The 27,706-nt window shown below is 43.0% G+C and overlaps 1 protein-coding gene across 1 annotated transcript in view; it reads right to left on the reverse strand.

Moving 5' to 3' along the window:
• Positions 1-27,706, reverse strand: part of PTPN13 (protein tyrosine phosphatase non-receptor type 13) — a 1,949,788-nt gene that overhangs the window by 1,608,463 nt on the left and 313,619 nt on the right. Inside the window, exon 6 of the mRNA XM_044079819.1 lies at positions 3,138-3,686. Within this exon, the coding sequence (XP_043935754.1) occupies positions 3,138-3,686 (549 nt within the window). The remainder of the gene's footprint in view (positions 1-3,137; positions 3,687-27,706) is intronic.

Consider the following 27,706-nt stretch of genomic DNA (forward strand, 5'->3'; position numbering starts at 1 on the left):
AAGAACCTTGCGCCTGGGATCTGCCCCTAGGGCGCCTGGATCTGCCCCTTTGAGGTCTGTCTGACACAGGAAAGGACCAACTTTTTTGTAGGCCAGTGTCTACTAAAACCTAGGTGGCTGTACTTGAAAAAATTCTTTGACAGTTTGCATAGATTTAGCTTTGTCCTCCATTTTCTTTAACACCTCTTTTGCCTTAACACCAAACAAAGTATCATGTTGTAAAGGTGCATCTAGTAATTTAACTTTAACATGATTAGGCAGATTTAACCAAGCATGCCTCCTAATTACAGAATCCGTAACTGCGGCCCTGCAGGAGGCCTCCAAAGAATCAATACCACATTGCAAATTATGTTTTCCAACTTGTTCTGCTGCATACAATAAATCCTGCATTTCCTTGTTTTCTGCACATTCAGAATTTAACATTTTCTGGTTAAGCAATCCCATGACATGTTGCTGATACTTAAGCATATGAAATTGACAGTTTAAGGCCCTTATAGCCAAAGTTGCAGATGTGTAAACCTTTTTTCCCCATCTATCCAGTGCCCTTGAATCTCTGTCAGAGGGGGTTGTTTTTTTTGCAGTGGAAGCCTTAACTCCCTTTGGACCCTGTGAAATAGTTTCTGGGTCAGCAGCAGGGTTTTTAAAAAGAAATTTGTGTGAGTCAGGAACCCTGTAATATTGGTCAGGCTAAACAGGAGTTGGGGGTAAGGAGTCAGGGGTCAGACTAGACTCCGAAAACACATCATCTACAATGTCTAACACAGGTGGAATAGCTAGAGGCCTGTGCTGAGGTAGCAAAAGAAAATTCCTGAGCCTCTTTTTAGATTCTGAAAAATCTTGGCTCTCCCAGTGGAAATGCTCCCTCATGGTATGCAAGGTTTCCCCAAAGGAATAGTCCTCAGGAGGGGATGCTGAAGGTATAGATTCTTCAGCATCAGAATCCTCATAGGGGGAAGAGAATATTCCTGATCAGAAGAGGAATCAGAAGAAATAGAAACCTGATCTGAAGATTCATAGTCAGTGTCTTGCCTAGGCCTCTTTTCAGGAGGGGGATGGGAACCCCTGATCAAGGTAATCAAGTCTTTGGCCATTTTGAGCATCTGTTTTTTGGGCATAGAGGCCTGTCCACGTGGCTCTTGAGTTTGTTTCCTTGCTTTAGAAGGTGCTTTAGTCTTTGCCTTTGATGCTGAAGTCGTTTTAATGTAAAGATGTTTAGGTCTGAATACACCCCCAGAAGCCGGTACCTGCTCAGCAGCTCCGGACCCATCTGAGGGATTAGCGTCTGAGGCTCCAATACCTTGAGTATCCAGCGGCATGGCCAACTCCACGTGGGAGTCGGTAGCGGCCTGCGACTCTAAAGTAGCGGGCGTCAGGGTCTGTGAAAGCGCCTCACTGAACTGGCGACTGGCTTAGGAGAAGCTTCGTCGTCGGTTTTGGGCCTCAGTCGTTTTTCTTTTTCTTTGCGTTTTTTGTAAACTCCGGTAGATGGATGGCTATCCGACGACATTTCAGGATAATTAAACCGGCGTCCAAAAAAGTTTAAAGCAAAATCATACCGATGCTTAATAGTGCGTTGGTTAAATCTAGCACAAAACCGACAACCAGTAATGTTGTGATCAGGGCCTAGGCAAGGAATACAGTAAGAATGAAAATCCTTATGAGGTATTTGCTTTCCACAAAAAATACAATTATTAACTTTTTCAGACATCGGTCTGGAGCAAGAAAAAAGTTTCCCCAACGGGATACTTAGTTTTATTGAAGACTTCGAAATTCAAACACGAAAATCTCAGGAGTCGGCCGACCGGCACTTGCGAACTACTTCTGCTTCGGGCACTGCACAGCAAGAAAGGCTGAAGAAAATGGCGTTGGCTGCTTCTTTTATACCCTTGACAACCTGACGTCAGGGAATGGGCGACAGCAGCCGACGCAGGGCCCAAGACTTTGGAATTCAGGCCGGCTGAGGGCAACCTGCCAGCAGGATTACCCAAATGAAAAGACTGCAACAGTGAAATATGAAGAACATCAAGGTAATTGCAAATGGTGAAAAAAGTGACTTAAATGGAAAATGCAGGTAGATAAATTTAACAAAAATAGCAAAACAAATTTACATGCAGTGGAAACTTTCAAAAAAGAACTTTCCTGAGTTATTTCTGGTGTTAACAAATACTCAGAGCAACTTTCCAAGTCATTAGGCTGAAGCAGACGGTGCAAATCTCCAGAGTCTTTTATAGGTTCATAGGTTGGTAGGTAGTGAGCTATCTGCCCGAAGGCATATATTAGCCCAGCCACGTTGTGCGGTATTCACCGCCCCTTTAGTAGTTCCCTAGACCCTTGAAAATTTTTAAATTATTTACTATTTATTTACTATTTATTTCGTATTTATGGTCACACAAATGTATTTTCATTTTTGTACTCTCAAACATAAATTTGATTATATTCACTATGCATAAAGCATGTAATTGATTTAATTGTACAACAACTGACTAACTTTTTATTTTTAGACTGTTTTGATTCTTACAGTCCGTTCTGAACAAGTCTCGTTTCAACACATAACATGACAGTACTAAAGTAGCTTTCTTTTCTTTCTTTTTTTTTTTTTGTTTAATAAAAACTGCCCGGGTTTTAGACTGAGTGACTTTTTTAAAGAAATGTGAACCCTGAAAATCTTCTACATGGCTTCTTTTTAACACAAAAGTTTACAATTTTCACATATTACTTAGACATTGTGTATCTGTTTAGTTTCTTACAAAACCTTTAGAATAAGACAAGGAAAACCAGGTGGAACTGTGGCAGAGGCTGGTGACTGGCACTTGTGATATCTAAATAAACCCAAAACTAAATATATTTTCAAGTAGTGGAGGTCTTATTAATATTTTTGTATTCCTTAGTTTTCACTTCCATTAGCTTTTTTAAATATTTTGCTGTTAGCTTGTGTATCCTGTGGTGTAGTTAACATATCTGTTGCAAACTTGCAGTGGCTACAAAAGACATAAAAGAGAAACAATTTTAAAATACAAACGAATACAACCACAGATTGTTAAAAATGTTGAGCAAGTGTAAAACAGTACACTGCGGTCATTTGTGCAACACACTACTGTATGATTTACCTTTCATTAAGCAAAGAGAAATATGATTACCTTCTACATCCATGGCATCCCTTAATATCTGCAGTTTTCTTTGTCTTTCTCGAATCCGATCATATGCAGATGATAATGCTGAAGAGGAAGATGATGGCTGAGACACAGGAGGTCCAAGTGACTGTTGGTGACATAAAGCATCTCCAGCTACATTACAATCTAAAAAATGAGGATTACTTCTTGGACCAGCTGACAACATCCCATCTGGAAAATGGATGGGTCCATAATTATCTCCTGTAAGTCCTTTTTCAACTTGGAGAGCTATGTTTGTGGTGGAAGCCGAAATTTTACAGTGCCTACTACCTCTGTTAATATTCAATCTGTTCCCAAGTCTATCTTGCCTGTGCTGATATGGGTAACATGCATCTACAGCATCTTCATGCCCAGAGTTGTAATTTGAAGAAGTACAAAGTGAAAAATCCTCCTCCTCTAACGGTTTATTAGGGAAAGCCAGGAATCCCATAGAACGACTGAGTCCCTTACTGAGTGATGCTTTTCCATAGAACTGAGCCTTGTACTGGTCTAGTACATTGAATGTCATGTTTTTTTCTGAAACAGCAAGAAATCAGGTGGCATTAGCTTCATACACATGACTATCATGGAATTTCACAGTAGTCAAAAAATACACACAACAAATTACTTCTGATAAGGCAGCAGTTTACAGAAAACTGTAAATTAAATTAATCTGTTTTCTAAGGAAACCTAAATTTGAAACAAATTATACTATATTTAACAATGTAGCTTTAAGTAACTAAATTTATATTTTATTATGTACAGTCTAAGGCACCAGTGAGAATAAACGGATATTAGCATCCAAATTGATGTATTCATTTCAGTGGGAGGAGGAGGGAGGGCTGTGGTGTGAACCACTGCTGAATTTCCCTCTAGTGAATTATGCGGTGCCATGCAGTGTCATGATGTGTACTTGATCATACCAAGCAGTAAGCAAGCATTGTAGGTGGAATCTGAAAATGCATGATTGAGAGATCCACACCCTTCTGCACTTAAGTATGCATGCCAGAACTGCACGGAGACATAAAATTAGGCATCAATGCAAAACTAGGGCTCTTACAGCCTGCTGGATAAGTGCTTCTCCACTCTGCCTCTCACATCCTGGCCTGTGCTGATCTGCACATGCTGTTAATGCACTAAAAACACTAATCCTTGCTGTAGAGCAAGGGCTTACCCAAGGAGTGAGGTGGGGTGTAATGATCAATGTACATTTAAAATATATCTGCATATGAACAAATAACGTGTGTAGATATATACATATATATATATATATATATATATATATATATATATATATAAAGAAATATACACACACACGTATATTTTTTGTCCATACAAATGATGTGGTGCTGGTAGGCAACAATGGCAGCATCTTTGAAGCAATGCCATCTAAATAGTAAGATACAGTGATGGAGAAAGTGACAGGTACAGTTAAAAACAAATGAAGTAATGCTGCTCTGGGCGAAGGAATTTCAGACAGGATTACACTACAGAAGATGTAATGTAGAACAAAAGCTGACAGTAGATTATTACTGCTTAACTTATCTAATTTGCCTACTTCTCTATATGACTAAGGTGTTTATTTAACCAACAGGTTATTTCTTTTTCCCCTCTCTTTTCATAAGAGCTACATTATGTCTGTCCCATGTATTCCTGAATTTCAATAAAGTTAATGATCCATTACCTCTTCATAAAGTCCATTCCATCCCATTCAATGAATAATAAATTTTCAGTTTTCCAGAACTGCATACCTTGTAAGATATGTCCTTCTGTATTCATTCAGCCTTTAACATACTTAAGATTTTATCATATCCCTCCACTATTGAAGACTACATTTTTTTAGTTCCTTTTCTCTCCTTACTGTTACACTGAGAGCCTTTCCAGTGCCCCATGTCCTTTGCTGGGTCTACAGGCACTTCAATTCATCCCCATTCCTATGTTCAAATTTGAGACGGGACAAGCGAGGATCCTAAGGGCGACAAGTGGAGTCACTGTCCATCTTCTAGTCGGAGTTTCTTTCTTTTTTTTTTTTTGACTTACCCTCTTTCATCCTTCCTTCCCCCGCGGTTACTATGATAAAGGCCGTGGTGGGTGTGCAATAGGGATGTGTGATATTTTGCCCCATCTTCGCAGCAACTCAGCCATATCCACTTTTAGACATGCCCCTTTAAATCAATGCCCAGAGCCTCCTCAAGGGATCTCTGTCAGAGATCCCCACAGAACCACCCTTCCCTCCAGGGCTGGTAATTCCCATCACACCCTGTCACTCCGTCAGTTGCCTAAACTGCTAATTGACCTAGGTCAGATGGGCCATAGTCGGGGCTTTACCCCCCCATGCCACTGATTGGGCAAGTCAAGTCTATATGTGTTAACCTATTCTAGTTTTTTTATGGCTTATGATGCATATAAAGCACCATTTTGTTGCCTTTCTCTAAACTACCTCAGTCCTTACTATGATGAGGCTGCCATAAGAGTGCACATTCTCCAAATGGCATCTTAGTAAACTTATTTACAGAAAAACATTTAGAGTTGCAATAGCAATAACTGTTCCAATGTACTGCTGTATCCCACCAGCCTTCTTTGCTATTCTTTCTCACATTTTTTGTACTTTTATGCTACCTGATATGATGATCTGCTGATCACTTTCCCCATATTTTTTGTTTTCCCCGCACTAGCTAAGGTATGCTTTCATATTTTCTTTCAATGATACATTACTTTGTAATGCATGTATTTAATTGCCATTTTTCACTCACTCCTACCAACCATCAACTGACAATAATCAACAGTCCCTTTGCAATATTAGTTCCCTTGTCTGAAGCAACCTTCCTGGACTCGAGGTCTACTAGCTTATCCAACACTGGAAGATCTTTCTAACTTCAGTAATTAGAAGAGGCTGAGAGAAGAGGACGTGAGGGTTCATCTGATCATATCATTCTGCAGGGGTGAAGGCCTTTCTCTTTATAACCTACCTCCCCCCAACATGCTGGACTTATGTTGAGAGAGAGAGGTGTGCAATGGCATTGCAAGTCACAAGGAAATGCCACCCACTCCATGAGGAATTTGTCTTCAAACGTCTGCCCCTTTTACTTTTCAGTGTTTGTTTGATTACTGAGGTGGCAGCAATCATCACTGCTGCCTGCACCTTTACCTGTGTGCCTCCTGCATTCCCACAAGTCATTCTGCATGGAAGAGGCGAGCAGGACTGCCTCTTCATTATTCTACCTGTACATCATCTACAAAAGGTACCTGAGCCACTACTTGAACTCTGATCGCCTGGATCATGGTCAGAGCTTTATCTCTCTATACCACTGGGGTTGGCATGTGCTTACTTATTACTGGATTCAGACAGTCACTTTTAGATCATTCATATAATCCTGCCAAGTCGTCTTCTATTCTACAACTTCTACTGTGCTATCAGTGCTGCTGAATGACAATGTCATCATCAATAATGAAACTGTTCTTTTAGGACTTTCTGCAACGTTACTTATAAAGACAATGAAATGGTCCACAGAAATACAGACAGATTCTCATTCTTCTCTTCCCTACCGACAAAACCCACACATCATAAATCTTAAAAAGTCAAAAATGTAGGCTTATGCTGCTCTGCCCATGTAGAGAATGTTCACTGTTCTACTAGTGCTAGACCTTTTTTTTCATTTACATCAGAGACCAGTTTCAAATAATTTGCTACTTGGAGTTCCATCTTCAGTAATACAATGTCACATTCTACTCATACCCACAGCCTCCCATTCATCTTAGCACTCAAAGAACAGTACAGACCTCCCTGCTCAGAACTTTTGAATAATGAAACTGTAGCCTTCTGTATACAGTGGAATATCCTTTCAAAACACAGCAGATGTTCCTGACCATATTTTATTCTTTTCAAATCTTCAATCTCATCATTCTGTTGAGACAAAATGTCAGCTTCCTCATAATACCTCGCCCACATAGTAGTCTATATACTCTTCTTAATACATCTGTAATTAGTACCCTCAGCTGGGTCCAGAAGTATGACTGTGCTAATACTGCTACTTTGACTGGTACGTTGCTTCACAGAATGTATTAATCTTGTTTTACCTGCACAGCTTCTGAGGAATTGGGAATCAATAAATGAACTTACAGACTGGCAAAAGATGGCATTCTCAAACTGTGTGCATTTTAGCTGTTAGTGTGTATATTGTGCCCAAAGTATCCCACATTATCAACTATTAATCTGTAGATAGAAATGCAATGTATGATTCATTTATGTATCCAAATACTCACTACAGTAACTTGTATAATTAGAAATATAGACTGGTGCCACAGCTGAAAAATGGCTCCTACGGATCTGGTCACCATTAGTTAAAACAAACACAAGAGTTGTTTTAGCAGCAATACCTATTGCCATGTAGTGCTGATGCCAAATTTGTTTAGGCTTTCTATATGTGCAGTGGAGACTTGTGCTAGTCTATGGAATGATCACTGTTAACTTTGTTCTGCGCTACTGACAGAGGCTTACAAAAGATGAAGTATTCTGGGAATTTAAGAGGACCAGAGATCACCAGCCTCAAATTACCAGTACAATATTATTATAAGGATGGTAACAAAAATAAGCATTCCTTATGCAAACCAGATCAAACAGACTCTCTTGTAAACACAATAAGGAGTTCAGTTTCTGATATGCAAGATAACATCCTTCTGGTCCAACCTTCCCCTTCTGCAGACATGTGTTAGTGCTGGAGACACTACCCTGTACTTGGCAAAGCACTTATTTTTCTTAAAGGGAAATTGGGTATGCCTAGAACAGAGACTCTCTACAGCAACTAATACCAGTTTTATCTTTTAGAGGTCTTCAAAAGGAAGTATGTCATCTCACCAAAGGTAGTTTCAGCAAATGCAAAAAAATCAAAACCATGTTGATTAACAATGGAAATTGCCTTTTTCTCCACTGTTGTGCAATGTCAGAATTAGTATATATAATTCCAAAGGGTGTCACCCACATGGAGGATGCATGGAGCACTCCACCCTTGCAAAAAACTTAACTTAATGTTCAGTGAAGGTGGTTTCACTGAACTGCTTTCGATTTTTTTTTTCCATTCGCCAAAACTGCCTTTGGTAAACCAACATGAATCCCTTCAAACATAACCACAGAAGCCCGGGAGGTCCTGGGAGTACCTCATCCTTTGAAATGGAATTCAGAATCACCTACTTCACATGGTCACATGTGTCCATGCCACAGCACCACACAAATCATAAATAGAAATGCTTAGTAAGAAACAGGCAGCAGAAATGGCAGTGACCCTAGTGATATCTGACACCAGTTTTTTTTTTTTGCATACTTGTCATACTAAAAAGTTACACTGTCAGCCAACCCCTCGTCAGTGTTTGTTTGGTCACAGGAAAGTCACACCCCCCTTTATAAAAGAGATGATGAACAAATGGCTACTCTGTGTTATTTTCTTTTGTCTTCACCAAACAGTATCCAAGTCACCTGCATATACCCACTATTTGTACCATCTATTCTCTTTTGCTGCCATACTTTGGAAAAAAAAGGCTTGTAGTCAAACTGACTGACTCAATGAAAGAGCAGAAACCATTTCAGGCATAAAGGATAGGTTTACCCTAGATTCCCTGTCTCTGTGAAACACTGTAATCCCATTCACATTAACGTGCATGACTCACATTGTTTCTGTGGTTAAAGGAACACTATCAGTAAGAGTGTTCCTTGAAATACACTTTAAATCTACTGAGTCAGGTGTTATAAAGGCAAAACTGTGGGAGGCATTCTTTATAGTAGCAAATATATGACACAATTTATGTCACTCAAGGCCAGAAACATTTTAGGTTATGGCACAAGGAAAGGTAGCACTTTTCTAACTCTCATTTTTTTTCAGAAACAGGTGGCAGTCTCTCCATGTAATCTGGGTCGTATGGGCACCTCTGAGATGACACTCAATCAAAAGGACCCCACCATATCAATATTCGTCAAAGATACCCACACCTCCAGGTTGGTGGCACAGCACGAAGCATCAGAGACTATCCATGTAACTGCCTTCCAGTTTATAGCCTGCTACAGACCACCCTGAGAACACTGGAAAATATGAAGGTCTCTACAAACACCATTATATTGGGGACTTCAACTACCCAAACATAGACTGGGAGCATTACTCTAGCTCCAACACCCTAGCCCAAAGGTTCCTAGAATTTATAAACTCAAATGCTATGGAACAACTTGTTACCACTCCCACAAGAGGGGAAAACATACTGGACCTGATCATCACCAACATGGGACTCTATGCTCCATACCAGAAGTATGATCAGACCATAAACTAATCTCACTGGATATTTACATCCCGACCCCACCCTCTGCCCAGAAAACCACAGTGAAAAACTTCTCTAAAGCAAATTTCACACTCCTCAAAACCAAGGTGGAATCCTTCAAAGCCTCTGGGCCTGTGGAAAATACGGCCCAGACCGCAGAATCCTTTATGAACACCTTCAGGAATGCATGGATCATGCAATCCCAAATAAAACCAAGACCCAATCCTCCAAAGGCAGACGTCCTGTCTGGTGGACCCCAGCCATAAACAAACTATACAATAGAAGGAGGAAGCTACTACATTGATAGAGCAAAATCCCAAAAAGGGAAGGCATCTCTGATCAGTATTAGCAAAAAACTATGGGAACTCATAAAATCGTCTAAGGCCAGCTTTGAGAGAAAAATTGCACAGGACACTAAGGATAATCACAAGGTTTTCTTTAGTTATGTTAGGAACCTGGGTGGGAATTTCCAGATATACTCAGAATTAGTCCAAAATGACAAAAAATACACCGGACCCACAGACATTGCCAACATCCTAGCTGACAGGTTAAGAGCAAACTCCCCCCACCCACCAAAAGGGCAAATATCTATCCCAGCAGAGTGCTGCCCCCCTGACATCTCAGATGCTCAGGTAAGAGCCGCCCTCTCCAAAGCAAAAAACACAGCATCAATGGGACCAGATGGTGTCCCGGACTGCGTCCTACATGAACTCCAAGAAGAGCTAAACCCAAACATAAAACTACTGTTCAATCTCAGCCTTACTACAGGATATGTACCCAAAGAGTGGCGTACAGCAATAGTGGTCCCTCTCCACAAAGGTGGTGCCTCAACGGATCCTGGAAACTATCGCCCCATAAGCCTGACTAGCTTGGTCTGCAAAGCTATGGAAAGGATCATCATGGACCTCATAAATAAAGATATTGGGGACCTACAGACACTGGATCCTACCCAGTTCGGCTTTGTTAAGGGCAGATCCTGCCTCTTAAACCTGGTCGATTTCTTTGAAACAGTCACCAAGGCCATTGATGAGGGGAAGGTGGTCCACACAGCCTACCTGGACCTCGCAAAAGCCTTCGATACAATACCCCAATCGGGCATTATAGATAAGCTCACCAGCTTAAATATAAACCCCTATGTCACTAGATGGGTTGCAAACTGGCTCAAGGACAGAACCCACATGGTTAGAATTGCTGGAGCCATGTCAGACTCCAAACCAGTTACAAGTGGCATCCCACAAGGCTCAGTCCTGGGACCTCTTTGTTCGGTATATATTTCTCGGAGGTACAGGCCAACACGGAAGGACTGTGGCTGACCAAGTTCGCAGATGACTGCAAACTGGGCACCATAATCGACTCTCCAGCTGACACAAGCATCCTCCAAAAGGGCCTCATAGAAACAGACAACTGGTGCCAGAGCCATGGCCTCAAGCTAAACGCCAAAATGTGTACAGTCATCCCCTTTGGCAAAACAAAGTGCCCATAAATTACCACATAGGTGGTAATCCATTAAGTACAGAAGAAGTAATTATGGACCTGGGGACCCAAGTTGATAGCAATCTCTCATTTGACAACCACGTGGCCAAAGTGGTTAGAAGAACATTTTATATAGCCCACCTAATCATGAAGGGATTCACATCTACATCAGCGAGGTCATCCTGCCTCTTTACTCATCCCTCATCAGGCCCATAATTGAGTACAATGCCCCTTTTGGGATGTACCTTACCAGACACCTGCAGCAACTGGAAAGACCCCAAAAGTACCTCACCAAGAGGATCAAAGGGCTCAAACAGATGCCATATGCTGCCCGGTTAAAGAAACTCCAGCTCTACTCAGTGGCATACCGCCTGCTCAGAGGCGATCTGTGCCTGACGTATAAAGCCATGTCCAACCCGGAATTAATGGACATGCTGCACCTCAGAAAATCCAAATCCCATCAAGCTACGCTCAAGAGACTTGAACCTCAGCACTGAAATAAATAGGACATGCTGGAGGGACAGATTCATAACCCAGAGGCTCCCTTCACTCTGGAATAAAATCCCAGTCCAGGTTAGGCAGAGTCCCTCATTGACTCTCTTCAAGAGGAATCTTGATAAGTGGATGGGAGATCTTAGGTTTACCCCGGGTATCACTTCTGTGTCACAGTTAGACAGAGGCACAGTATACTAACCTCGAAAAAGGGCATAGGAAAATTAATTTAAAATGGGTGGCGAAAGCCAAACACGCTCTGACTAGGCTTATAAATGCCCTAGGTCAGATAGCCTAGTATGAACCTATGAACCTATGTTCAATCTTTACCAATACCCCTTTCATGTCAGCTGTATAGAAGATGCTCTTTACTCCAGTAGCAAACAACATATACAAGACCTCAGCAGGAGAAGGCATTATGGTGCATCTACATTCCACAATCCATAAATCCAACCTCCTTTGCAAAGCCCTTTCTGTCAACCAGTCCCAGCTCTACTGTGTATCTGATAAGCTAACTTGTGATCTTAGCACCCAAGTCATTAAACCAAAAAAACTTGCAACAAAGCATTAAACTAATGACCAAACATACATACACAAATAACTAGGGAGGGCTTAGGCAGGAACCACCACAGAGACTAGAAAGAGGTTAAATATCTATTGTTGTGGTGAGTACCTGACACAGCTGTATTATACCATGCCCCCAGTTTTTGTTCCTTCAAGCCATAATACTTGGGTAGAGTAACAAGCCAGACATCTAAAACTAAGAAGGCTACCCTATCTTATGCCCTCTATAATTGCCTGTCAAAACCACCCATGGCCTTAGACTATCAGATCACGTTTAGTGTTTAGTATGGAGGGCTTACCAAGTAAATGCGTCATGTATTTCCCTTACAGGAACCCTCCTGAAAAAGGCCATCAAACTAGCCATCCCCACTGCAGAACAAGCTCTAAATGGGCCTTCAAGAGTTTGTTCATAAAAGAAACCATTGTAACTATCCAACTGCCTAAGTACAGTCTGCTTCCCCACTGGAACCCCATTTTCATTTGCTATAAAGGACAAAGCTGTTTTAACTTGCAAAACTCCTTAGTTATTAAAGTGTATAGACTCATCTGCCTCTTAAAATCCATATGAAGCAGTAACCCCCTCACCCCAATATGTTTCAGAAGAGCATAAAAAAGAATGCAACTGAATCTTCCAATTCAAAGTAATTAACATATCCACAGTTACAGACGAAGGGTTGGTAAACAAAGCTATCCTGGCCTTAAAGCCAAAAAAAGGTATTGAATACATAGGAGTTTGTTCCTCCTAACTAAAGCAACTGCCACCAGGAACCGTCTTTTATGAAGACGTCCAAAGAGACTGACCAAGTTATTCCAAAGACAGAGGGAGGTGAATGCTTCATTTATTTCTCAGTGATAAAACTAACATCTTAGTCTGGCACACCCATACTCCTAGGAAATACAAGGTGCAACTCTCCCTTCTAGAACACCATTATATTAACTCAGGCAAGAAGCTAAGAAAGGAAACCGTGACAAAGTCATGACCAAGTAATCCACTTTACTGGAGTAAAAGGACAAATGTAAAATCAGCAGTGAGCCAAATACTTCAAAATATAGGCAGATCCCTCCCTTTTGAGAAGAAACCTTTCTGACACAAGTGTAAAAATTCTTTCCATATGAATGGATAAGACCTCCTAGTGAATGACTCCCTAACCTTCTCCAAAAAAAGAATTCTCTATAAGGGACTAGAACCTCAGCAGAAACAGTGGTGAATGCAGAATGCAGGCCTCCCAACCGTCCCTCTTTTGGAGGAATGTTCTTATTTTCAGGCCTGATTTAGGATATCCCTATTTTTGAAGATATGTCCCAATTTTCAGGCTTGATTTATCCATTCACACAAATTTCTGAATATCCCTTATCACATGTGATATCTGAGGTTCTCTTGTATTCTGAAAACCACATTACAGGACCAATACACCAGTAGCAACAGTAACTTAGAGAAAGAGAACAATTCCATTTTACTGAAGCAAAAAGAAATGACTGTTGGGGTAGAAGTTTGTGTCACAGTTCATTAAATCATTCAGATTTTATGCTGTCTCTATGATAATAAGCTTATAGTTTTCCATGTTTGTCAATCTGTTTTTAAAGGTGTTTCTAAGTGGTATCCCACATTTCTACCAGAAGTGGGAAGAGTTATATGCTATTTGGTATTCAAATTTTATGTTAATAAGATGTCCAGATTTTTAGTTGGATGTTCCTATTGTTCAAGGATCTTTGTTCCTGTTTTCAATGCCTGCAGGTAAGACGTATGACAGAATGTGAAGGGCATGTCAGAAGACCTACAGTAGAGTTTTGTATCAACAAATATTCTCTCAGAGACAATAATGGATCTTTCTGCATGATGCACCAGAAGACTCACTGCTGTCTTGGCTACCCTGGTGCTACCATAACTAAACTGCTTATCTCCTTATACTTAACATCCTTCATGTAATGGAAAGGAGGAATGCGTACAGAATACTCCCCACAGCCTGCTGCTTCAAAAGGGCTTCCAAAAATCCAAGTTCATATTTAAAATCTTAACAGATCCATTCTTTTCCCTGGAATAAATCTTGCAAAGAGACTCCAAAAGTCAATGTTGATAAGACAAAATCCACAGGATTCAGCTGTCATCCACAAATAACTCAACTTACTGACTAAACTTATTAACTGAACATTGCATTCCTGCTAGATGAACTACTTTGACAGTTATCCCTAGGGAAAGTGCTGGGTCCCCACAGCTCCATGGCTAACCTGTACAACTGCTAAGACAAGAGTGATTCCTTGCTTGATACAGACAGATATACATGCCATGATCATGTAGCTGCCAGTGCAGGAGCTGGACATTTGTTAAACACCCTGGCAGTAGTAGCAGAAGTCAGTCCCATTGGGGAGTGAATTGAACTAGAAATACATAAAAACCTGAGAAATGACCAGTGAGCATTTAATTTTGGGCAAGGTCAGCACCAGTTTTATAGTACAGTTATGTACACTTACCATAAATGTAGATGTTCGAGTGCATTCATTGTTGCAGTCATCACATGTGGATTATCCCTGTTGTGGTAGCCCTCGGCCAGCCCGAATACCAGAGTCAATGTTTTTCTGCGTCGGCTGCTGTCACCTGTAGACTGACATCAGGTCATCAGTGCTATATAGCAAGGAAGCTGACACCATTACATCAGTTTTTCTTGCCCTAACCAAACAGAAGGCCCAAAAGATAAGGCACACAAGACATGGTGGTGAACAACCACCCCAAGAAGATTAAGTCTCCCAAAGGAAAGAATATATAAGGGGGAAGGAGGGAGGGAAACCAGGAGTGCAACAATGAATACACTCTAACATCTACATTTATGGTTAAGTGTACACAACTGTACTATGTTCATTGTGTTTCACTGTTGCAGTCATCACCTGTGGGAAGATTTCCAAAGCTGAAGAGTGGGGTAGTAGGATAGTGAAGGGACCTTAGCAGGGGTAAAGAGGCCCTGCAGTACTGCAGATGCAAACCTTGCCCTAGCCTTGCAGAAAAGAGGCAGGTGATAATGCTTTGTAAAGGTATGGACAGAGGTCCAGGTGGCAGCTTCCAAGATGTCCCTGGTGGGGACTCCTCTGAGGAATGCTGTGGAAGTGGAGGCTGCCCTGCTGGAGTGGGTGTGAACAGACTTAGCAGGAGGTTTCCCATGAAATCTGTAGCAGAAATAGATACAGTGTGACATCCATTTAGAGATAGTCTGCTTGGAGATGGGCTTCCCCTCTGCCCCTAAGGCAAAAAGTTAGTCTGTTTTTCTGAAGGGTTTATTACGGTCCAGGTAGTATCTGAGCTGCCTGTGCACATCAAGAGAGTGGAGAATTCCTTCCCCCTTGTTTTGAGGGTTGGGGAAGAAGGTAGGCAGATGAATTGCCTGGTTGAGAGATGCATTAGATATCACCTTGGGCATAAAGGAGGGATTAGGCCTAAGGTACACCCTGTCTGCATGGAAAATGATGAAGGGCTCAATGTCCATCAGTGCCTGCAACTCAGAAACCCTTCTGGCTGAAGTGATTGCCAGCAAAATGGCAGTCTTCCAAGACATGAATGTCAGTTCTGCTGATGCAGCAGGTTCAAACGGGGGTGGGGGGGGGGTGGTAGGATCAGTTTTTCCAGAACAAAGTTAAGGTCCCAGGCTGGCGTGGGAGGCCTAATGTTAGAAGCCCCTCATGGGAATTGCTTAATCAAAGAGTGAGAGAACAAGGGCTGGTCTGTGTTAAACTGAGCAGAAATGGCTGAAGCATGAATCTTAACTGAAGAGAAGGAGAGGCCACTATTCAGTAATTCCACTAGATATTCCAGGATGAAAGGGATAGCAGGTAGGGAGGAACTGGCTCCTCTGGCCCGGCACCAGGAGCAGAATCTTTTCCATTTTCCTGTGTAAGATCTTCTGGTGCTTGGCCTTCTGACCTCAGTGAGAATGTCCAGCACCTGCTTGCTTAGCAGGGGCCCGTCCCTTACCTCGAGAGTATCAGCCATGCTGAAAGATTGAGAGTCTGCAATTCTGGATACAGCATCACCCCCCACTTGAGTCAAGAGGTTTGGGATCTGTGGAAGCTGCCAAGGCAGATGAGAGGAGAGGCTGTGCAGCAGGGGGTACCAATGTTGCCTGGGCCAATCTGGAGCAATGAGGATAGCCTTGGGCCCATCCTCCCTGATCTTGATGAGTACCTTGGAAACAAGAGGAAGAGGGGGGAAGGCATACACAAAGAGGGAGTTCTAAGGGAAGGTTAAGGCATCCACCTTCCATGCTAGGTGGTGATATTCCCTGGTGCAAAATTTCTGTAGCTGATGGCTGAGATGTGAAGCAAATAGATCTACCTCTGGTTTCCCCATACCCGAGTGACTATGCGAAAGATTTTTCTATGGAGCTGCCATTCGTGGGGGTCCACAATGTGTCTGCTTAAGTGGTCTGCCAGGGTGTTGTTGATTCCTGGGAAGTATTGGGCTATAAGGTGTAATCCCATGGATGAGGCTGTCAGCCAGAGGTTTATGGCTAGCTTGCACATGGGGTAAGATTGTGTCCCTCCCTGCTTGTTAATATACCACATTACTGTGGTGTTGTCTGTTTTGACAAGGAGAACTCCTGGCCTGAGATGAGGCTGGAAGGATGTCAGAGCCTTCTGTACTGCAATCATTTCCTTCTGGTTGATGTACAAGGGAAGGTGTTGGGCATCCCAAAGGCCCTGGGTGCACCTGCCCCCTAGGTGGGCGCCCCAAGCGACTTCTGAAGCATCAGTGGTGAGGGTCTGATCTGTGTGGCGGTGGGTGAGGGGGAGACCCTGGTTCTTAGCACATGCCTCTGCCCACCAGAGCAACTCTGCTCTTATACAGGGAATCAGAGGGAGAGAGGTCTCCAGAGCTTGAGAATGCTGGCACCAAAGGTTCCCTGGGTACCACTGAAGTTTTCTCATGTGCAGTCTGGCCAGAAGAATCAGAAGGATGCAAGAAGCCATGTATCCCAATGTTTGCAAGAACTTCCTTGCTGTAAGGTGACTTTGGGACGCCAGCTGAGTAAAGTAGAGAGACAGGAATGTCTGCTTCTCTGGAGTTAGGAAGGCCATTTGGGATGTTGTGTCCAGTTGAGCTCCCAGGAAGATGATACTCCTGGAGGAAGTCTGCTTTGATTTTCTTTCGCTGATGGTGAATCCCAATGAAGAGCAAGTCCTGCAGGAGCTTTTCTTTGCTCTCTGCCTGGATGAGGTAGTCGTCCAGATTGGGATAAATCTGGATGTTTTTCTGTCTGCAGAATGCTATGGCCAGGGCCACGCATTTGGTGAAAATCCTGAGAGCAGTAAATAAGCCAAAGGGAAGAGCAGACAACTGAAAGTGCCATGAGTTTGCTCTGAAACTCAGGAATTTTCTGCAGGACTCCCTTATGGGGATATGGATGTATGCATCTTTTAGGTCGAGGGTCACTAACCGAGCATTTTTTGTTAGCATAGGCAGCAGCTGCTGCAAAGTTAGCATTTTGAATTTGGGGACCACCAGGGAGGTGTTCATAATGGCTAGATACAGGAAGGGGCACCAAGTGCCCTCCTTTATGGGAACAAGGAATAGCCTAGAATAAAAGGCTTTGCCTCTTTGATCTGTGGGAACAGGTTCTACTGCCCCCTGGGATATGAGGGTTTGGACTTGTTTTAATCCCCCTGCCCACTGATATGGAGGTAAGTCTGGGCACCCTTTGGGAATTGGGATCTTGTAGAAAGTGAATTTGTGTCCCAGAAAAATTATCTTTAAGACCCATTGGTCCTTGGTTACAGACAGCCAATTTTATTTGCAGAGGGACAGCCTTCTTCCGAGCTTTTGGGTGAAGGGAGGACAGAGGGGGGTGGGGGTGGGGAGTCATTGAGAGTTTTTGCCATAGAGGGATGGCTTAGAATTCCTTGACTTGGAGGCGGATGTGGTCCACTGCTTGGTTCTCTGTTGTCCCTGCTGTAAGGACCTGGATGGCCTGTCCCTGCGGGGCTTAGCTTGCCCCTGTCTGCTAGGGGCAGGAAAGTACAAGTGCTTAGAGGGAAAGTTCCTGCTGAATCTAGGTGGTTGAACTTGAAAGAAATCTTTTACTGTTTGCATAGATTTTGCTTTGTCTTCCATTTTCTTAAGCACCTCTTCTGTTTTTTCCCCAAACAAGAGATTTTTGTCCAAAGGTGCATCAATTAACTTTGACTTGACATGATCAGGTAGTGGTTGTTCTTTCAACCATGCATGTCTCCGAATGACAGATTCAGACACTGCTGCCCTGCTAGAGGCTTTTGGTGCATCATATTCGCAGTGTAAAGAATGCCTAGTCAGTTGACAAGAGGATTGCAATAAATCTGCTAACTCCTTAGAATTGGTACAGTCAGAAAAAGAAGAAATCTTTTGCTTTAATAGTTCCAAAGTGTGCTGTTGATATTTTAACATATGGAACTGATAGTTGAGAGCTCTGATGGCTAAGGTTGCAGAGGTGTATACTTTACCCCATCTGTCCAGAGCTCTGGCCTCTTTATCAGAAGGAGTAAGGTTCTTTGCAGAACTAGCCCTGGCTCCTTTGGGGCCCTGTGTAATGACCTCTGGGTCTGCAGCTGTATTTCTGTACAAGAATTTATGGGTGTCTGGTACTCTGTAATACATGTCAGGCTTACTGGGAGCACTAAGAAGGGCTTCCGGGGCTAGACTGGATTCAAGGAAAACATCATCCATCACATCTGAAACAGCGGGATGGCAAGAGGTCTGTGCTGAGCAAGGTCTAGAAATTCTCTTAGCCTTTTCTTGGAATGAGGAAGTCCTGAGATTCCCACTGGAAATGCCCCTGAGGGTATGGAGTGTTTCCCCAAATGAAAAGTCTTCTGGTGGGGAGGCAGAAGGGATCGATTCCTCTGCATATGAATCCTCATAAGCAGTAAGAAGTTGCTGATCCTCTTCCAAGTCTCAATAAACTGATTCCTCAGAATCTTGCTCTGTCAATAATTCAGTAGAAGGGACCCTTTTTCTTTTAGAAGAAGAGGTCTGACTGCCCCTGATAAGGGAAATAAGATCTTCTGCCATCTTAAGAATCTGGGCCTGGGGCGGAGGGGCAGGAGGAAGATGGTGGCTAGAGGAAGATTTCCTAGGGGTGGCCTTGCTTCGAGGCCTAAAAGAAGTCATCGGTCTGAGATTAGCAGTAGTCAGGAGAGAAGACATTAGTTTCTGACTGGAATCGGTACTGCAAAGGACATCCTCGGAAGCCGGTACCTGCCTAGTGGCTCCTGACTCAACCAAGGCAGATACATGCAAAAGATCTGAAGATGAGGAAGATTTCTGCAGCATACCGGACTCCAAAAGGGTCTTGGTAGAGGCCTGCATGGCAATTGCATCAGGCATCAGGAGCTGTGAAAGCACCTCACTGAATTCCGGAGTACTGACGACCTGTTTAGTGAAGGAGTCGTCAGAAGGCTTGGCCTTGTGAGGTCTGTCTCTATCCTTTTTGTTACGTGTTTTCGGAGGTTCTGTTAAAGGTTGGCTAACCGACGCCATATGAGAAGACAGAGGACGAAAATATCTATCTACAAAAAGAGCTCTCCGACGAATAGTTCTTGCATTAAAGAGGGCACAGAACAGACAGCGGGCTACATCGCGGTCTGGGTCTAAACAAGTAACATAGTAAGAATGGAAGTCTCGGTGTGGGATTTGCTTTCCACAGACAAGACAATTGTTAACTTTTTCGGACATCGGTTAGTGCAAGAAAAAGAGATCTCCAACGGGGTAATTAGCTTTAGACATTTTCAGCTGTGATCCGAACTCTGGTAGTGACCAATCGGCACACTTGCGAACTGCTTCTGCTACTGGCTCCACGGCAAGAAAAACAAATGTAATGGCATCAGCTGTCTTGCTTTATAGCACTGATGAACTGATGTCAGTCTACAGGCGACAGTAGCTGACGCAGAAAAACATTGACTCTGGTATTCAGCCCAGCCGAGGGCTACCACAGCAGGGAAAACCCACAGGTGATGACTGGAACAGTGAAACACGAAGAACATCTAATGTTACCAAACAAACTTTTCTGACAGTCTAACTGAAGAAGGGAATGCAATGTGACTATTTTAAACTTCTTTACTTTGACAAATTTGTTGAGACTGGGCAGGTCTAAAATCATCTTATGGTTTATTTCTTTCTTTAGATAGAAAAAGGATCGGGAATCCACCTGTTACTTCATGTGAGACAACTCCCATCTGCAACAATGCTTCAAGAAGAGCAAAGGACTTGGATGCATAGTTGGGAGACTTGGTTTATACACAAACTCTTTTCTGTTATGATCAGTCAGCAGATGCTAGAACCAAAAAACTGCAGAAATTGCTTTTCAGCTGCTTTAATAGTCTGCTGTTTTGCTTCCTATAACCAAAATCCTTTTCACCAAAAGCAGTATGAACTAAGGCTGGGAAAGACAACTGGAGGAGAGGGGATGAAAAGGGAGAAGAGCACTGGGCACCTACATTATGGAAAATGAGTGTCTTGGGCACTGCCTACTGGAAGCTGTTTTTTAAGAGAAGACTCCAGTTCTTAAAAATAACCAAGAAATGGAAAGTACAGTTGTGTACACTTACCATAAATGTAGGTGTTCAAGTGTATTCACTGTTGCAGTCATTACATTTGAGTTATCTGCTTGCAGGTAGCCCTCAGTCAGCCTGATTAACAAAGTCTTGGGTTCTGTGTCGGTTGCTGTCCCTTCTTCCATGAAGTCAGGGGTATAAAACATGCAGCCGATGCCATTACATCAGTTTGTCTTGCACCAGATGTCAGGTGCCCCCCTAATTGGAAGCAATTAAATATAAAAGTACAAAGATATACCTCCAACAAAAAAGCAAATATACCAAAAAGGCTTTTAACCATAGTAAAGGAAGGTAGAGGTATAGCCAAAAGAAGTTAGGAGTCTGGAGGGAGGGTAACCAGGACTGCAACAGTGAATACACTTGAACATCTACATTTATGGTAAGTGTACACAACTGTACTATGTTCTTTGTGTTTCACTGTTGCAGTCATTACCATTTGGGTAGATTCCCAAAGCTATGGTTGGGAGGAGGAATTTAGATAGCATTAGGACCAGCTATAAGGCCCTGCAAGACTGCAGTGGCAAAGCCAGCTCTGGATTTAGAGAAAATTGGCAAATGATAATGCTTGGTGAAAGTATGCACAGAACTTCAGGTAGCAGCTTCTAGGATGTCCCTGGTTGGGACGCCTCTGAGAAAGGCTGTAGAGGTAGATGCAGCCCTGGTGGAGTGAGGTCTGATCCCCTGGGGGATAGGTTTTCCATGGTGCTTATAGCAGAAATGAATGCAATGGCCTATCCATTTAGAAATGGTTTGCTTTGAAATAGCCTTCCCCTCTGCCCCTGCAGCAAATGCCACCAGCAGTTGTTTAGATTTCCTTTGAGGTTTAGTCCTGTCCAAGTAGAATCTAAGTTGTCTGTGCACATCTAAGGAATGCAGTATCTGTTCCCCTTTGTTCTGTGGATTGGGAAAGAAGGCTGGCAAATGAATAGACTGATTAAGAGCCACACTGGATACCACCTTGAACATGAAGGATGGATTGGTTCTGAGGGACACCCTGTCCACATGAAAGATGGTGAAAGGCTCCACCGCCATTAGGGCCTGTAATTCAGATACCCTTCTAGCTGAAGTGATTGCTAAAAGGAAAGCAGTTTTCCAAGAAAGAAATTTTAAGTCTGCAGTAGCAGCTGGCTCAAAAGGAGGTAGAGTGAGTTTCTCCAAAACAAAGTTAAGGTCCCAGGCTGAGGTTGGAGCTCTCCTGGGTGGTCTCAAAATGTTGGCCCCTCTGAGGAACTGCTTGAGGAGTGGATGACAGAAGAGGAGAGATTCTGTGCTATAATGAGCTGAAATGGCTGAAGCGTGGATTTTAATGGAGGAAAAAGACAGGCCCTTGTGAAGCATCTCAGTTAAGTATTGTAAAATCTGAGGTAAACTGGGTGCTGCTATGCTCATCCCTTGAGACTGGTTCCAGGCACAGAATCTTTTCCATTTTTCAGCATAACATTTTCTAGTACTAGGCCTCCTTGCCTCTAAAATGACAGCCATCACAGGTTTATTGAGGGATGGTAGAGTAGAGATTATGTAATTAGCCAGGCTGCAAGGTTCAGTGTTAGAAGCTGAGGGTGCAGAAGCTGGTTCTCCTGCTGAGACAACAGGGAAGGAGTCTGAGGCAGGTGCCATGGGGATAACCGTGACACACTGTGCAGGAGGGGGTACCAGTGTTGACGTGGCCAGTCTGGAGGAATCAAAATCATCCTTGTTTTGTCCTGTTTGATTTTTAGTAGTACTTTGGAAAGCAGAGGCAGAGGGGGGAAGGCATAGACTGATAGGTTTTTCCAGCTGAAGGACAGAACATCCACTTTCCAGGCTTGCTTGGGGGGAGTCCTTGTGCAAAAGTTGTCCAACTGGTAGTTCTGGGGAGAGGCAAACAGGTCTATATCTGGGCTCCCCCATTTGCTTGTCAACATGTTGAAAATCCTTGGTTCCAGTTTCCACTTGTGTGAGTCCATGAGGTTTCTGCTTAGTCCGTCTGCCAGTGTATTTAATTTTCCTGGCAGGAATTGAGCTTGTAGGTGCACTTGGTAGCTCAAGGCTGTATTCTACAATGCCACTGCTAGTCTGCAGAGGGGGTAAGAATGTGTATCCCCCTGCTTGTTTATGTACCACATAACAATGGTGTTGTCTATCTTTACCATAAGTTGTCCTGGAAGAATGTGGTCCTTGAAGGCTGTCAGAGCATTCTGTACACCTAACGTTTCTTTTTGATTGATATGCAGGTGCATTTGACTTGGGTTCCATTGCCCTGAATGCACTTCCCTGCCAGGTGAGCCCCCCCCATGCATAGTCTGATGCATCTGTTGTTAGGGTTTGGGTGGCAGGGGGAGGTGTGAAAGGTAGTCCCTTGTTTTGGTGGCAGGCCTCTGCCCACCAAAGGAATTCTAGGTGTAGGCAAAATATGATAGGAATCATTGCTTCTAGATCCTGAGAATGTTGACACCATAGGCTTTGTAGATGCCACTGTAGTTTCCTCATATGCAGTCCTGCATATGGAATTAGAAGAATGCAGGAACCTATGAACCCCAAGGCTTGCAATATTTGTCTTGCAGATAGCAGGGTTTTGTGACCACTTGTTTGAAGTAGGTTGTCAAATGAATTTGTTTCTCTGGCGTGAGGTAAGCCATCTGGGAAGTTGTATTCAAGCTTGCTCCCAGGAATATAATTTGTTGACAGGGTACCAGGTGTGATTTCTTTTTGTTTATGGTGTACCCCAGGCAAGTTATAACCCTTTGTACAAAGGCCAGATGATTCGAAAGTATGTCCTGGCTTTCTGCCTGAATTAGACAATCGTCCAGGTATGGGTATATTTGAATATTTCTTTGCCTGCAAAATGCAATAACTGGAGCTAGGCACTTTGTGAATACCCTGGGCACAGTAGATAAGCCAAAGGGCAGTGCAGAGAACTGACAGTCCGTGTAGCCTGCTTTGAAGTGTAGGTATCTTCTGCAAGATTCCCTGATTGGGATGTGCAGGTATGCTTCTTTTAAATCTAGTGTTGCCAACCAGGCATCTTTGCCTAGCATAGGAAGTAATTGGTGAAGAGTCAGCATCTTGAATTTTGGAATTTCCAAAAAGGTGTTTAGAGTAGACAGGTCCAGGATAGGACGCCATGAATTGCCTTTTCTGGGTACCAGGAAAAGTCTAAAGTACAAACCTTGTCCCTTTTCCTCTTCCGGTACCAGTTGAATAGCCCCCATGCTTAAGAGAGAAAGTATTTGTTTTTGGGCCTCTGCCCACTGATTTGGGGGTAGGTCCGGCCACCTGCTTCATGTTGGCAACGTGTGGAAGTGAAATCTGTATCCTTGGGACACTATATTTAAAACCCATTTGTCCTGGGTAATGAGTTCCCAATTCTTTGCATGAAGAGCAATCTTTACCCCAAAAGGGGCAGTCAGTTGATAAGTGCTTGGAAATTTTAAACGGAAGTCACTGAGACAGTTTACCATAGGGGGGAGTCTTATTACTCCCAGATTTGGAAGTGGAGCCCCCCCACTGCTTAGCCCTGTGTGCCCCCTGGGACTGAAACCTGGGGTTTTTGCTGTGTCTGGATTTGGCTTGAGAAGACCTGGAAGGGGCTGGAAAGGACCAGTTCTTAGAGGGCCAGTGCCTACTAAATCTAGGAGGCTGAACTTGTAAGAAATATTTAACAGTTTGCATAGATTTAGCTTTATCTTCCATCTTTTTAAGAACTTCCTCAGCCTTATTGCCAAACAGGCGGTCCTGATTTAAGGGAGCATCCAACAATTTAACTTTAAAATGATCAGGCAAGGATTGCTCCTTCAGCCAAGCATGCCTTCTGAGCACAGACCCAGTAACAGCAGCCCTGCAAGAGGCCTCTAATGAATCAAAACCACATTGCAAAGTATGTTTTCCAACTTGTTCAGCAGAATGCATTAAATCCTGTAATTCTTTATTTTCCACACAGTCAGGAATCAACATCATTTTCTGTTTAAGCAATCCAATAACATGTTGCTGATACTTTAACATATGAAACTGACAGTTTAAACTCCTAATGGCCAAAGTTGCAGAGGTGTAAACCTTCTTACCCCATCTATCCAGCGCCCTGGAGTCTTTATCAGAAAGGGTAAGATTTTTAGCAGTAGAAGCCTTAATGCCCTTCGGCCCCTGTGAAATAGTCTCTGGATCCGCAATAGGATTTTTAAAAAGGAACTTGTGTGACTCAGGGACCCTGTAGTATCTGTCAGGTTTTCTGGGAGCAGGAGGCAAGGAATCAGGGGCCAAACTAGATTCTGAAAAAGCATCATCAACAATGTCTAGTACAGGAGGAATAGCTAAAGGCCTATGCTGAGGTAGGAGTAAGAAATCCCTGAGCCTCTTTTCTGAATCAGAGAAAACCTGGCTTTCCCAGTGGAAATGCTTCCTTAGAGTATGCAAGGTTTCCCCAAAAGAAAAATCCTCTGGGGGGGAAGCAGAGGGAATGAAGTCCTCTGCATCAGAATCCTCATAAGTAGATAAAGGCAAATCCAGATCATCAGAAGAATAAAAAAAACAGAATCCTGGTCAGAAGATTTATAAACAACTTCAGTCCTAGGCCTCTTAGAAAGGGGGGTTTGGCTACCCCTGATTATAGAGTTATTAAATCTTCAGCCATTCTTATCATTTGTTTTTTAGGCATAGAGGCCTGAGCATGTGGCCTGGGCGTCCATGTTTTAGGCATGGTTCGAGATTTAGGCCTAAGTGAAGAAGGAGGTGTCGGTTTATTATGCAAGTCCATAGGCCTGAATACACCCTCAGAAGCCGGTGCCTGCACAGCGACTCCGGACCCATCCAAGGTAGAGACATCCGCGGGTTCCATAGTTGAAGCATCTCACGGGTTCCATAGTTGAAGCATCTCGCGGCATACCTGACTCTGAATGGGTCTCAGTAGAGGCCTGCGAATCAGAAGTAGCGGGTATCAGGGGCTGCAAAAGCGCCTCACTGAGTACCGGTGAACTGGCGACTGGCTTAGGAGATGCGCCGTCAGCAGTTTTGGACATCAGCGGCCTGTCTCTGTCTTTATCTTTGCGTTTTTTCCGAATCCCAGTAGTCGGATGGCTAACCGACGACATTTCTGGATAATTAAACCAAGAACCAAAATATTTAGAGGTGAAAATATACCGACGACGGGTAGTGCGGTGATTAAATAAAGCACAAAACCGACAGCAAGGCACGTCATGGTCAGGGCCTAGGCAAGGAATACAGTACGAATGAAAATCTTTATGAGGTATTTGCTTTCCACAAGTAATGCAATTATTAACTTTTACTGACATCGGTAAGGAGCAAGAAAAAGTTTCCCCAACGGGGTACTTGGCTTTAGTTGTAGACTTCGGCCGACCGGCACTTGCGAACTGCTTCTGCTTCGGGCACCGCATGGCAAGAAAGACTGATGTAATGGTGTCAGTTGCATGTTTTATACCCCTGACGACCTGACGTCATGGAAGAAGGAACAGCAAATGACGCAGGACCCAAGACTTTGTTAATCAGGCTGACTGAGGGCTACCTGCAAGCAGATAACCCAAATGTAATGACTGCAACAGTGAAACATGAAGAACATCCTCTTTCATTTCTTTTCCCTTTCCTAATGATTTCCACTTATCTGGCTAGCCTCAAGAAAAGGCTCATAGAGATTCTTTGACTAAAGTTTGTTCTAATAAAAAAATGAAAATCACCTCCTGTGTCATTCAGAGATGAAGATTCAAGCAAGTCATGACAAGAGATAAAACTGCTCCACTTTTAGTGTTTTCTTTCAAATCATTACACAATCATGAACTTGTTCATCAGACACTGTCCTGACCTCTAATGCAGGATTGCAACCTTTAAGAAACTATACATGTTATAAGACTACCTTTTAAGGCATGCTTTCTCCTGCACAATAAACCACATGCTATAACAGCCAAAATGATAAACACATTTACAGCTGTAAGGGAAGCATCAACTCATCAATGACGGATTATCCTCTTCCAAAGGATGAGTCACTGACCTAGTAATTACTTGAAAGATTACACCACACTGGTTCACATCCATAGGTGAATGTAAGTTCAAAGTCCTTGCTCCAGTGGTTCCCATAAGACAGTTTTTATAAGGTCACAGCATCAAAAACCTTTATCTTTCTCTAAGAAAAAGAACTCCTCAGATAACACCTACTTACTAAACCATACAACAGCCAGTGTTACTCATTTAAGACAATGGTTAACGTTTTGAATGAGCTTACAAATTTACATGATAAAGTAAGACATCCTCATATGCAGCATAAATTTAAAAATTTGCTTAAGGGTCCTAAAGCAAAGTTCCATGGCATGCATGGATAAAGTCCATGCTACAACTCAAATGTAGCCAGGACTGACTTGGCCATCCATCCATCTGAGAAGCCACTTGGGAAAGACAATGCAAAAGGCCTGTCAGTTCACTCTTCCTGGGGAAAACTGCTGATTTGGACCTCTACAATACAGACACCTGGGAAAGGACAGGTGGTGCAGAAGGCAGCACTGTGGCATGGGATGTGGACTAAATCTGCCAAACAAAATTCAGCACTATAGTTACATTCAACATGTGTGTAGAAACGGGTATGTTTTACTGGGCTGGTAGTAGAGGCCTCGCGTAAGTGGCATGCATAGTGTCATAAAAGGGAGGATTGTTAGGCACCAAAATACCAATCACAGCTTCGCTTCTCCATTAGACGATTCCTGCCTCCACCATCAACTGAACAGCCATGCAATGTTGGGAGGAATAGGTCTTTTAGTCAGTGACGGCACTACTGGTAGCAAGAAGTCTGGGTCACAATAAAAAGGCCAGGAAACAAGAAAAGCATCCTGAAAAATGTTTTTATAAAACTGACAGGAAAATGAAACTGGTAGCTGCCCACAATTACACTGTCTCTCTTCCAATCTTCCAATAGCCTTCCAAATTTCTACAAGACGTATTCAGTCAGTAAACATATCTACAAAAAAATTCACAAATGACTGTTGTCTGAATTTCCATTTTGGCAAAACTCCAAGTGTCATCTAAATTTCCCTCACTGTCATCCAATGTGGTTATCTGGGGGCAAAAGCTCATATGTTTCATTTTCATATCCATTTAAGAAGCCAGAATTTATCTTAAGCACAACTGCAGCAAGCCATACTTGTTCAACATCCTGGTGCAAGAATTCTGGACAGAGTTAAAAATAA

The sequence above is a fragment of the Protopterus annectens genome, chromosome 8.part0 (genome assembly GCF_019279795.1).
Source record: "Protopterus annectens isolate FY-2018-M chromosome 8.part0, PAN1.0, whole genome shotgun sequence".
Lineage (NCBI taxonomy): Eukaryota > Metazoa > Chordata > Ceratodontiformes > Protopteridae > Protopterus > Protopterus annectens.